This window comes from Lampetra fluviatilis, chromosome 45 (assembly GCF_964198595.1).
Source record: "Lampetra fluviatilis chromosome 45, kcLamFluv1.1, whole genome shotgun sequence".
Taxonomy (NCBI): domain Eukaryota; kingdom Metazoa; phylum Chordata; class Hyperoartia; order Petromyzontiformes; family Petromyzontidae; genus Lampetra; species Lampetra fluviatilis.
In genome coordinates, this window is record NC_136319.1 from 3,511,124 (window position 1) to 3,525,151 (window position 14,028).

General features: G+C 52.8%; 1 protein-coding gene across 2 annotated transcripts in view; it reads left to right on the forward strand.

Moving 5' to 3' along the window:
* LOC144947528 (uncharacterized) overlaps positions 1 to 13,765 on the forward strand; it is a 56,465-nt gene extending 42,700 nt beyond the window's left edge. For both annotated transcript variants that reach the window (XM_078876747.1, XM_078876748.1), the window contains 4 exons: positions 9,592 to 9,700; positions 11,177 to 11,247; positions 12,756 to 12,876; positions 13,301 to 13,765. In XM_078876747.1, coding sequence (XP_078732873.1) covers positions 9,592 to 9,700; positions 11,177 to 11,247; positions 12,756 to 12,876; positions 13,301 to 13,511 — 512 coding nt within the window. In that variant the 3' untranslated portion in view covers positions 13,512 to 13,765. The remainder of the gene's footprint in view (positions 1 to 9,591; positions 9,701 to 11,176; positions 11,248 to 12,755; positions 12,877 to 13,300) is intronic.
* Positions 13,766 to 14,028: the final 263 nt, after the last annotated feature.

Sequence of the window (14,028 nt, forward strand, 5' to 3'; positions counted from 1 at the left end):
GCACTGATACTCACTCCTAACAGCACTCACCCCCAACAGTCTGTTAAGGCTCTACGGGGGGATCTTTGTTTTTTGTGTGCATGACATAGGATGTTTTTTATAGATGTGCGCATGTCTAGATGAATGTGTGTTTGCGTGGAGATGAGTCCTAGTGGGGAGTGGTAGCAAAATGGCTAGCACTGCACTACGAACCCGGCGACCCAAGTTTCATTCCCGCTCATGGTCACAAACACCGGTGACGATTATCTGAACCGGTCCCTGGGCCTCTCCAAGGTCAACTCGGCCTCAAATGAGTACCCAGTGCGATGTGTAAACATTGCCGCTGGGGAGGCATACGCGGTCAGGCGTGGTGCTGGCCACCGACCCCCTCGTGTGCCGTGCAAGCCTTCATTGATGCTGCTACTTGCCCCCTGATGGTCTATATGGGTTGATATTTCGCTTTTGTGTGCGTCACATTTGGGATGTTTATACGGATGTGTGCATGCCTCGATACATGTGTGCATTTAAGTTTGTACTTCGATGATTTTAATTCCCACCCATGGCAACCAATGCCAGTGATAGCGATTCTCTGAACTGGTCCGGTACCTCCCCGAGGTCGACTCAGCATCAAATTATTAACCGTGGTGCAGTGAGTATTAAACGTAACCTCTAGGTAGACAAAGGTGGCCGGGCATGGTGCAGGCCGCCCACCTCCAAGTTTGCCGTGCCTTCACAGGTGCTGTAGAAAGGAGAGAGCGTGGAGAGGAAATGGAGAGACGAGGATGTTGTGGAAAAGAGGGATTCAAGAGAGGGAGAGAACCGAGAGCCGTAGAGAGCACAGTTAGATTTAAGAGAGAGCATCGGACAGGAGCGAGAGGCACAGAATACTACAAGGAGATTAAAGAGAGAGAAGCATATGCGCTGCTGCTACTTTCTACATGATATACCCCTAAAACCTATGTTATGGATACTATTTGTCGCGAAAGCCTACGTGTTGAACTTGCAAACATGTAGCCTAAATGTCAACACTACATGGGGGATCTTTATCTTTGCGTGTGTACGTGTAGGTGTGTACAGAGGTGTGTGTATAGAGGTAACTGTGTGTAAGCATGTATAGGCATGTCTGGGTGTAGGTGTGTGGATAGAGGTGTCTGGGTGTAGGTGTGTATAAGCGTGTCTGGGTGTAGGTGTCTGGGTGTAGGTGTGTATAGGCGTGTCTGGGTGTAGATATGTTTAGAGGTGTCTGGGTGTAGGTGTGTATAGGCGTGTCTGGGTGTAGGTGTGTATAGGGGTGTCTGGAGTGATTGGCGGGCATGGGCCAGATCAGCTCAATAACAACGGTAGGAGGCTGCTCGATTTTTGTGCAGCCCATGGGCTTGTAATTACCAACACGTTCTTCCGGCATCGGCGCATCCACACAACATCATGGATGCATGCCGGGTCCAAGCAAGAACATCTGCTGGACTACATAGTGACGGACCAGCGGATGCGAGCCCATGTCCTTCACACCAGGACCTACCGTGGAGCTGATCTGCCCTCTGACCATCGACTAGTCATCTGTAAGATACGCCTGCCATTCTTCCACTCCGGTGGTGGGTGTACACCCAGGACCCCATTCCAACCTAAAGTGGCCTGGTCTCAGCTGATGAAAGTTGCAAGCGAGAATTTCATCATCGCTTGCGGCTGGGGTTGGCATCGTCCCCCACTTCTCCTGATGTCGAGGGTAAATGGGCAAGGTTTAGGACTGTGACTCATGCAGCTGCAATGGCTGCTTTGGGTACGTGGTCCAGACCTCCCCAGAGACCCTGGCTGACAGAGGAGGTGTTCAGGATAGTTGAGAAAAAGCGACAGACACACTCTCATTGGATACAGCATCCCACGTCCGAGAATGAGGAAGCTTACCGCAGCCTTCGCTCGGAGGTTCGGAGAGCCGTAAGGCACTGCAAGGATGGGTGCTGGTCGCGGGTTGCTGAGGAGATGGAGTCCTCCTCAGTGGCCCGCGATCACAAATCTCTATTTAACTCCATAAAAAAGTAAGCTGCAGCGCCATACATATTACCATAATTAGGGGAAAAACGGTGATCCAATCCGACCCCCAGGAACAGGTTTGCAGATTTGCTGAGCATTTTTGTGAGGTCTTGGGAGAGGGGAAATCCCTCAGCCAGGAAAACATCATTGCACAAAGTGGGGATAACCCTGCTGAGGCTGCGGTGCTTCAAATATTGGAAGAAGTCACCCCCTGTGAGTGGCTGGCTGAGGTGCCATCTGTTGAGGATGTACTGAAGGCGATCCGGAGTCTGAGACAAGGAAAGGCACCGGGCAGAGATGATCTCCCGAGCGAAATGCTGAGGCAGGGTGGCGTTTGTGCACAGACTGCCCTATATGACATTATAACAACAGTCTGGACCACTGGACGGGTTCCGCAGGATTGGAAGGATGCCCTGATGGTCCTCTTTAAGAAAGGGGACCGCACAGACTAACAACTACAGGGGCATCTCATTCCTCGGTGTGCCGAGAAAGGTCATGGCAAGGATTATTCAACATCGCCTTGCTAGGCACGCTGAGGAGAAGCTTGCGGAGCCCCAATGCAGTTTCAGGAAAGGGCGGTCCTGCACAGATGCCATATTTTCTGTCCGTCTGCTACAGCAGAGGTGTTGGGAATTCCAACAAGACCTACATCTCTGCTTTATTGACCTGGTCAAGGCCTATGATACCATCAGTAGGCCTGGGCTCTGGGTTGTTCTTTGTGCTTTCAGAGTCCCTGACCCTCTGCTCACGATCATTAAGGACCTTCATGATGGTGAGCGGGCCCGGGTAAAACTATGTGGCCGGGAGTCAGAGCCATTCCCTGTACACCTTGGGGTGCGAAAGGGATGTCCTCTGGCTCCCACATTATTTAACATCTATTTTGACCACGTAGTTCGTGAATCCTTCAATAGCTGTTCCGGGGGAATTTCCATTTGGTACAGATATAATGGGAGGCTGATCGATGCCCGGGTGCGATCAAGGGATGGCTACCTATTGGCCAACCACGTTATGTATGCCGATGATTTGGTAATAGCTGCTCATTCAGAGGAGGAGTTGGAGATACTGCTGCTGAGACTGGAGCGTGGTACTAAGAGGTGGGGCCTTACCATCAGCTCCACCAAAACTAAGCACCTGCCTGGGTATTTTATACCATAGGACACTCCACCCACACAACTCCCAATCAGTGATGGGGCAGTTGTGGAGAGAGTGGGAGAGTTTCCCATACCTGGACAGTGTGGTTATGACCGGTTCCAGTTTAACAGCAGAGGTCTCACTCCGAATCAGTCGAGCGGCAATAACTTTTCATCGGTTGCGTAACGCTGTGTGGAAGCTACCTGGTCTGTTGCTCCGCACGAAGCTTCAGGTCTTCTCGGCCACAGTCATTCCCTCCCTTCTCTACGCTTGCGAAACGTGGACCCCCCTAATGGAGCATCTTTGCCAGTTAGAAACATTTAGGCTGGCCGGCCTACGATCCATCCTGGGTTTAACCAGGCTGGATTGTGTGAGGAGCTCACAAATCATTGAAAGATCTGGGCAAAGTCGCATCGGTGAGCTCCTCCGGCAGGCAAGGCTGCGTTGGCTGGGTCATGTTGCCCGCATGCCCAGCCACCGCACGCCTAAACAGCTTTTGTTCGGCTGGATCGAGGGGACTAAACGGGCGTGGCACGGGCTGGAGAAGAGATGGAGTGATGTGGTACAGGAGGACGTGGAGCTGAGTGGACTTGCCAATGACTGGTACCAACGGTGTCAAGATCGGCCTCTGTGGAGGAGGCTCGTGAAGGACGCTACTTTGCAGTTGGAGGCAGTCGCCCTCCAACAACAACGGAGGGCGGAGGAGCGACGCTCACAACAAAGAGCGGAGCGCCGGGTGGCTAAAGCACAGCAAGTTGGCACAGTAGGGGGCACAGGTGGTGCATCAGCCAGTCATCTCGGTCATCTAAGTCAGTCAACCCGTGGCACCTGGGTCTGCTCCGTGACCTCCTGCCAGCGGGCGTACGACACTTCACGTGGCCTCAAGGTGCACATGGCCTGGCACAAGCATCGTGGTGACGTCACTGCCACTTAGTGGCGAATGGCAGTTGTTATTGTTGTCTGGGTATAGGTGTTTGAATAGAGGTGTCTGGGTGTAGCTGTGTGTATAGAGGTGTCTGGATGTAGGTGTGGGTCTCCTTGTGGATTGGTTTGTGTAGCGTTGTGCGTGTGCATATAATTGCGTGTCTACTTGTGTATTTAGTGCACACTTGTCCAATTGGGCTGTGGAGGCTACATGGAGGACCTTTGCCTGTGGTGCTGACCACCCCCCACAACCCTTCTCCCACCCCTCGTGTGCCGTGTCAGCTTGCATTGGTACCATTCACGAATGGCGCAGCTTGGGGTGGGTTACATAGGGCATCTTTGTATCGAGGTGTATAGATGATTTTACACATGTATGTTTGCAGAGGTCTATATGTGTGTGTATAGGTGTGTGTTTGAGTATAGATTACTGTACATGTGTATATTGAGTTGTACACGTGTGTTGTGTGTGTGTATATATAAACATTTGTATAGATTTGCATGCATGAGAGATGTCGATGCATATAGAGGTTATATAGATTTGTGTCTAAATGTCTATGCAGAGGTGTATAGATATGTGTGGATAGTAAAATGTATATATAGAGGTGTATATATGAGTGGGGAGTGGTAGTGTAGCGGTCAGCATGCTGCGCTACGAACCCGGTGACCCGAGTTCGATTCACGCTCATGGCCAACACCAGTGATAGTGATTATTTGAACCGGTCCTGGGCTTTCCCGAGCTCGACTCAGCCTCAAATGAGTACCTGATGCGGTGTGTCAACATCGCCCACTGGGGAGATAAAGGCCACCCACACCCAATATGGACCATGCTGGCCTTCATAGGTGCGACTCGCTGACAGCACTTTCCCCAACAGACTGTTGAGGATCTTTGTTCTTATAGAGGTGTGTGCATATACGAGTGTGTGCATAGATGCAATGAGTCAGTCTGTGTACGTGTGGGGGGAGAGAGAGGGAGAGAGAGGCCCCGGTCTCTATTGAACGGCAATGCTAATGGTGAATGCACATGGACCTCCCAGGAGACCCGCACAGAGCCCACATTTATAAGGGAGGGAGGGAGGGGGAGAGCGAGGGAGAAGATGGAGAAAGGGAGGAGATGGGGGAGAGAGAGTGGGAGGAGAGAGAGAAGGGAGAGAAGGGGGAGATGGAGGAGAGGGGGGAGACGGAGGAGGGAGAGTGGGAGGAGAGGGGTGAGAGCGAAGGGAGAGTGGAAGGAGAGAGAAGGAAGATTGGGAGGGAGGAGATGGAGAAAGGGAGGAAAGGAGAGAGAGGAGGGACAGAGAAGGGAGAGCAAGAAGAGAGGGAGAGTGGGAGAGAGAGAAGGGGGAGTGGAAGGAGATGGAGAAGGGAGAAAAGGAGAGAGAAGGGAGAGTGGGGGGAGCTGTAGGAACGGAGGCATTTGTCATTCTGGGGTCTTCGGCTGCGCAGATCCCTTGGGAGTGGGGAGAGAGAGCAGGGAGAGAGGAGAGAGAGGGGAGAGAGAAGACAGCAGGGAGAGATGAGAGAGCTGGGGTAGGAGAGAGCAGTGTGAGAGGATAGATGGGGAGAGGAAAGAGCGGGGAGAGAAAAGGGAGAGCAGGGGATGTGGAAGGGAGAGCTTCAAGGGAGGGAGTGGACTGAGAGCCATGGAGAGTACAGTGAGATTTAAGAGAGAGACCAGCGGACAGGAGGAAGAGGCACAGAAAGCTAGAGGGAGATTTAAGAGAGAGCAGCAGGGCTTTGAAGGGGAGAGTGGAGGGAGGGAGAGAGATGCCGGAGAGGGATTCAAGAGAGAGCGAGGGATGAAAACAGGAGAATTACGAGAGAGGGGATGGAGAGTGGGATGAGAGAGAGGAGGGAGAGGCAGGGAGATTTAAGAGAGGGATGAGCGGGGATTATATAGAAAGCCATGGAGATTCAGGGAGATTTAATAGAGAGGGATGGAGAGGGAAAGGGGAAAGTGCCGGGGGAGCTGTAAAGATTAGAGAGAGCACAGAGAGAGATTTCTCTCCTGAGTTACACCGCGATGTGTTTCGTGTCGGTGCTGCTGTGAGTATGAGGTGTGACATTTCTCGGCGTCACTCTGGATTCCACTTTCTCCTTCGACACCCACGTCAACCTCGTTCTCAAGTCCCGCAACTTTCATCTCAGTGCCCTCTGCCATCTATGTCCGCCCATCATCTCCGACATCGCAAATGCTCTTGCCTGCAGCATCGTTGGGCCGCGGCTCGACTATTGCAACTCGGTCCTCGTCTAAGCAACCAAAACAATCTGCAAACGCTTCAAAAATCACATTTACTGAGTTGTCTACGCCCTGAATCCCTGTCCATCCTTCGTGCCCTTCGTTGGCTGCCCATTCCGACCAGAATTTCCTTCAAGATCGCTTGCCTCTGCTACCGCGCCCTAAAACCCACCGTACCCAAGTTCTCTGCTGACGCCTCACACACTTCAATGCATCGTAGAAACCTTCGCAGTGCGTCGCAGAACCTCCATGAAACTCCCTGGACAAGGACTGTAATTGCTTCTCGTCGTTTCTCCGTTGCAGCCCCACTGTCATTTGCAACGACATCCCCCTATTCACATCCGTAACGATCAGTCGTTTTCTTCGTTCAAAGACCATCTAAAGGCTCAGCATCTCTTCAGCTCGACATATAACCATCGAGTCTCCCTGTGACCGTGCGACGCAATCTGACACTGAGCTCGGCTCCGCGCCACAGAATTGTCTTCGGTCCGCAACATTACTATTATTTGTGAGGTGTGTGAGAAGTGTGTGTGCGAGTGCCAGGTGTGTGAATGTGAGGTGTGTGTGAGTATGTGTGGTACAGATACAATGGGAGGCTAGTCGATGCCCGGGTGCGGTCAAGGGATGGCTCCCTATTGGTCAACTATGTTACGTATGCCAATGATCTGGTAATTGCTTCTCACTCAGAGGAGGAGTTTGAGGCGCTGCTGCTGAACCTGGAGCTTGCCACTAGGAGGTGGGGCCTTACCATCAGCCCCACCAAAACTAAGCACCTGCCTGGGTATTTTGTACCACGGGGCACTCCACCCCCACAACTCCCAATTGGTGATGGGGCAGTTGTGGAGAGAGTGGAGAGTTCCCCATACCTGGGTAATGTGCTCCTGACCAGCTCCGGTTTGACAGCAGAGGTCTCACTCTGAATCAGTCGACCAGCATTATATTTCATCGGTTGCGTCACGCTGTTTGGAAGCGACATGGTCTGTCGTTCCGCACAAAGCTTCAGGTTTTCTCGGCCACAGTCATTCCCTCCCTTCTCTACGCTTGCGAAACGTGGACCCCCCTAATGGAACATCTCCGCCGGTTGGAAACATTTAGGCTGGCGTGCCTAGGACACCAGGCTGGATTGTGTGAGGAGCTCACATATCCTTTAACGATCTGGACAAAGTTCTATCGGTGAGCTCCTCCGGCAGGCATGGCTGTGTTGGCTGGGTCATGTAGCCCGCATGCCCAACCACCGCATGCCTAAACAGCTTTTGTTCAGACGGATAGAGGGGGCTAAATGGGCGTGGCACGGGCTAGAGAAGAGATTAAGTGATGTATAAGAGGATGTGGAGCTGAGTGGACTTGCCGATGACTGGTGCCAGCGGTGTCAAATTCGGCCTCTGTGGAAGAGGCTCATGAAGGATGCTATTGGGCAGTTGGAGGCAGTCACCTTCCAACAAGAACGGAGGGCGGACGAGTGATGCTCACAACAATGAGCAGAGCGCCGGGTGGCTTAATGACAGCAAGTTGTCACAGTAGGGGGCACGGTTGGTACATCAGTCAGTCATCTCAGTGGACCCGTGGCACCTGGGTCTGCCCCGTGACCTCCTGCTAGCGGGCGTTTGACACTTCACGTGGCCTCAACGTGCACATAGCCCAGCACACGCCTCGTGGTGACGTCACCGCCACTTAGTGGCGAATGGCGGTTGTATATAAGTGTGATTATGTGTGCATTGGCACAGTAGGAGGCACAGGTGGTGCCCGTGGCACCTGGGTCTGCCCCGTGACCTTCCAGCGGGCGTTCGACATTTCACGTGGCTTCAGCGTGCACAAGGGCCATCATGATGTCACCGTCACTTATTGCCTAATGGCGGTTGTTATGTGTGCGTGAGTGTGTGTGTGAGTGTGGGACTTTAATGCCTGAGAGGGTCATGACATGGGCACCTGGACTGGAGTGATTGGAAGGCATGAGTCAGATCAGCTCAACAACAAATATAACGATAGGAGGCTGCTAGAATTATGTGCATCCTATGGGCTTTTAATCACCAACGCTGTTCTGACATTGGCACATCTACACAACATCATGGATGCATGCTGGGTCCAAGCAAGAACATCTACTAGACTATACAGTGATGGGCCAGTGGGCTTGGGCACATGTCCTTGACACCAGGAGCTACCCTGGAGCTCATCTGCCCATGGACCTTTGGCTTGTCATCTTTAAGATGTACCTGCCATTCTTTCACTGTGGTGATGGGTGCCCATCTATGATTTATAACCCACAGTGGCCTCGTCTCAGTTTCAGTTTCATTTATTTGGTATAGTCATGTGAGCCATTCGGCTCTTGAATCGGGTGCAACCGCAACAAACAAAAACATGAACAAGAAAACATCTTAAAGTGACTATGTGACTATGTGCAAACAGAAAATCCAAGAAAAGACATCAAAATATTGCAGAAAAAGCACCGTACACCAACGCTGTGTGCAAAATCCCAGTGGGATGCAAGTCAAACAACAACCACAAGACAACTTAGATTAAGGCCATCATTCTAACTCCGTATTACAACAAACAAACATGGCCAAACCAAAAAACGTTTCGAAATCACCAAAATAAAGCCGTAAAAGCAATGTAACAGTGATCATAAGAACTGTGACCGAATTTTCACAATAAACGACAAACAAATGTACCACCAAACCCTGCAGCCACAGCTGGTTGCATGAGTCACTCCACAACAGCAGGAGCATCAGCCGGAGTATCAACATTTTTCAATGCACCTTTCTCGGCTAGCTGATGAAAGTTGCAAGTGAGAATTTCGTCGCTACAGGGGAGACAAAGGCGATCGGGTGTGGTACTGGCCACCCCCCCCCCCCCCCCGTGTGCTGTGCCGGCCTACTCATTAACAGCCCTTGCCCCAACAGCTTTTATGAGACTATACGGGGGATTTTTGTTTGTGTGAATCTTAGAACATGAACTGGCAGATGAGTAGCTGCCAAACAATTATTGAGTCTCTCTGTTGCTCTCTCCCCATGTCTCCCCGTGTCTCTCTATCTCCCTCCACCCCACCCACCCATGTCTCTCTCCCCGTGTCTCTCTACCCCCGGGTCTTTCTCCCCCCCCCCCCCCCCCGTGTCTCTCTCCTTCCACCCCACCCACCTATGTCTATCTCTCCATGCCTATCTGTCCCTGTGTCTCCATCCACCCCTTGTCTCTCTCTATCCACCCCGTGTCTCTCCCCCATGTTGCTCTTTCCCCCCATCTCTCCCGATGTTTCACTCTGTCCCCCCCCTCCCCACCCCCCATGTCTCTATGTGCAGGCACGGGGCACCTCCATCCCTGCGAACCGAAACTCCAGCACGGGTTTTGCTTCAACGGAGGAACCTGCCAGAGGGTGCAAGGAGCTGAAGTCACGGGACTCTCGTGCATGTGAGAGAAACGCACAAAGAGAGAGAGACGCGGGCAGAGAGAGGGAGACACGGGGCGAGAGAGACACGGGGCGAGAGAGACACGGGGCGAGAGAGACACGGGGCGAGAGAGACACGGGGAGAGAGACGCGGGCAGAGAGAGATACACGGGGAGAGAGAGACACGGGGAGAGAGAGAGACACGGGGAGAGTGAGAGACACGGGGAGAGAGAGATACACGGGGAGAGTGAGAGACACTGGGAGAGAGAGAGACACGGGGAGAGAAAGACACGGGGAGAGAAAGACACGGGGAGAGAAAGACACGGGGAGAGAAAGACACGGGGAGAGAGAGACGCGGGCAGAGAGAGAGACACGGGGAGAGAGACACGGGGAGAGAGAGACGTGGGCAGAGAGAGAGACACGGGGAGAGAGACACGGGGAGAGAGAGACACGGAGAGATAGAGAGACACAGGGCGAGAGAGACATGGGGCGAGAGAGACACGGGGGGAGAGACACGGGGAGAAAGAGACGCGGGCAGAGAGAGAGACGTGGACAGAGAGAGGTAGACACGGGGCGAGAGAGACACGGGGAGAGATAGACACGGGGAGAGAGAGACAAGGGGAGAGAGAGACACGGGGAGAGAGAGACACGGGGCGAGAGAGACACGGGGAGACAGAGACACGGGGAGAGAGAGACACGGGGAGAGAGAGACACGGGGAGAGAGAGACACGGGGAGACAGAGACGCGGGGAGAGAGAGACGCGGGGAGAGAGAGACGCGGGCAGAGAGAGAGACGCGGGGCGAGAGAGACACGGAGAGATAGAGAGACACGGGGCGAGAGAGACACGGGGCGAGAGAGACACGGGGGGAGAGAGACGCAGGCAGAGAGAGAGACACGGGGAGAGAGAGACACGGGGAGAGAGAGACGCGGGCAGAGAGAGAGACACGGGGAAAGAGAGACACAGGGAGAGAGACACGGGGGGAGAGAGACGCGGGCAGAGAGAGAGACACGGGGTGGGAGAGAAACGGGGAGAGAGAGACACGGGGAGAGAGAGACACGGGGGGAGAGAGACACGGGGATAGAGAGACACAGGGCGAGAGAGAGAGACACAGGGGGAGAGAGAGACACGGGGAGAGAGAGACACGGGGAGAGAGAGACACGGAGAGATAGAGAGAGACAGGGCAAGAGAGACACGGGGCAGGAGAGACACGGGGAGAGAGAGACACGGGGAGAGAGAGACACGGGGGGAGAGACACGAGGAGAGACACGGGGTAGACAGACGCACAAAGGGGAGAGAGACATGGGCAGAGAAAGAGACACGGAGAGAGAGAGTGAAATGGGGGAGAGAGTGACACGGGGGAGAGAAAGGCACGGGAGAGAGACACGATAAGGGAGAGAGATTGTCCACATGCATCACTTCACTCTCTTTCTGACCCCTACGTCTTTTATGACCCCCGCGCTCTCTCTCATGACCCCTTGACCCGATGATGACCCTGCAGGTGCCGGGCTGGGTTTTCGGGTCAGCGCTGTGAGCAGCAGACGACCCCAACACGGCTCAAACGCAGCGCCGGTGAGCACCATCATCATCATCATCAGCACCATCAGCAGCTTCATCATCAGCAGCAGCATCATCAGCAGCATCATCAGCAGCATCACCAGCCTCATCATCAGCAGCATCTCCAGCAGCATCATCAGCAGCAGCAGCAGCATCATCATCAGCCTCATCATCATCATCAGCAGCAGCAGCATCATCACCAGCTTCATCATCACCATCAGCAGCATCATCATCATCAGCAGCATCACTAGCCTCATCGGCACCATCATCATCAGTAGCATCATCAGCACCATCAGCAGCTTCATCACCATCATCAGCAGCAGCATCAGCAGCATCATCAGCAACATCATCATCATCAGCACCATCATTAGCAGCATCATTAGCATCAGCATCATCATCAGCCTCATCATCATCATCATCAGCAGCAGCATCATCGGCAGCATCATCACCAGCATCATCATCAGCAGCATCATCAGCAGCATCATCAGCAGCAGCATCATCATCAGCCTCATCATCATCATCAGCAGCAGCATCAGCAGCAGCAGCATCATCACCAGCTTCATCATCACCATCAGCAGCATCATCATCATCAGCAGCATCACTAGCCTCATCGGCACCATCATCATCAGTAGCATCATCAGCACCATCAGCAGCTTCATCACCATCATCAGCAGCAGCAGCATCAGCAGCATCATCAGCAACATCATCAGCACCATCATCATTAGCAGCATCATTAGCATCAGCAGCAGCATCATCATCAGCCTCATCAGCAGCAGCATCATCACCAGCATCATCACCAGCAGCACCATCATCGGTAGCATCATCAGCAGCTTCATCAGCAGCATCATCATCAGCAGCATCACCAGCTCATCAGCACCATCATCATCAGCAGCATCATTAGCATCAGCAGCAGCATCATCATCAGCCTCATCATCACCAGCAGCATCAGCAGCATCATCATCGGCAGCATCTTTACCGGCAGTACCATCACCGGCAGCATCATCATCGGTAGCATCACCAGCAGCAGCAACATCAGCCTCATCATGATCAGCAGCATCAGCACCATAGCAGAATCATAACCAGCATCATCATCAGCAGCATTATTTGTTAGAGACTGGAGCTATGCACTTTTAAATCATCTCGATTGAAAACGAATTCCTTGATATTTAGTTTGTTGTCCTTCCCGAAATACTCTGATTAGCGTGGCTGGCTACATACGGTGCAAAAGAAGTTCAAAATACAGACATTGTCAGTGTCGGCATCGTCTTCATAATCATTAGCTTTAACAGCTTCGTCAGCATCATCAGCAGCATCAGCAGCATCACCATCATTATCAACGACATCATCTTCAACAGTATCAGCATCATCATCACCGGCATCATCATCAGTGGCATCATCAACATCATCAGCATTGTAGACACGCAGCGTTGAGTGAGGACATGCTGCTTCCCTTGCTGCTGATTTTGTTGATAATGATTTTGCTGATGATGATGTTAATTGACTGCTGAACCCTCCTGTATCAGGCCTAGACTCCAGGCGTCACCCTGAGGCTGTGTCGCCGGTGGTCATCTTGGTTTGGGGCCTGAGCCTCGGCCTCCTCCTCCTCATCCTGTCCCTCGCCTGGATCCCAGCCCTGAGACACAGGTGGTGACTCACTCACTACTGATCCACTCACCCACCCACTCTTCTACCCACACACTCATCCACCCACTCACCCAACCACTCATCCACTCAGCCAACCACTCACTCATCCACTTACTCACCCATCCATCTACTCAGCCACTTACTCAATCATCCACTCACCCATCCAACAACTTGCCCACTCATCCATTCACTCACCCACTCACCCATTCACTCACCCACTCATAAACTCACCTACCCACTCACTAACACCCACTCACCCATTCACTCACCCGCTCACTAATTCACCCACTCACCCATTCACTCACCCACTCACCCATTCACTCACCCACTCACTCACCCACTCACCCATTCACTCACCCACTCATCACCCATTCCTCTCCACTCCCCCTCTTTCCTACCTCTCATCTCTCTCTCTCTCCCCCAGGTCTCACCCTTCGCTCTATTCACATCCCACGCCTTCAAACCCCGGAGGAATCCCTCCTCGGCTTCCGTGGATTTCCACCTCATCGGAGCCTCCACGGATTTCTGTTCCATCAGGCCTTCCGCGGATTTCCGCCTCGTTGGAGCCTCTGCGGGGTTCTGCTTCGTCGGAACTTCCGCAGATTTCTACTGCGACCAGGAGCTATGCCTCTTGAACTCTCTTGAACTCTGCCCCGAAGAGAAACAGAGACCCAGAGGCCGGAGGTCACAGGTTGGAAAAGAGAGAGAGAGATGGAGAGAGAGAGAGAGACACAGAGAGAGAGAGACACAGAGAGAGAGAGAGATGGCTTCACTCAAATCTACAACTATTATAACATAAAGATATAGCCTAATATATAGGAGAGGAGGAGGAAGAGAGAGAGAGACGGAGAGAGAGAGCGAGACACACGGAGAAAGAGAGACACGGAGAGGGAGAGAGGCAAGGGAAGAGAGAGAGATGGGGAGAGAAACACAGTGAGAGATACATGGGGAGAGAGAGACAGACATGGAAAATGAGAGACAGACACGGAGAGAGAGAGACATGGGGGATAGAGACGAGGAGGAGAGGCATTGGAGTATACCGGACATCATGTGCCCGGAGGAGAATGGACCTGGTGTGCCATGCATGGCACACAGACCGGGAAATGGTTGAGGATCTATACTTGACGTGGTACGGCGGGAGAAGACATGGAA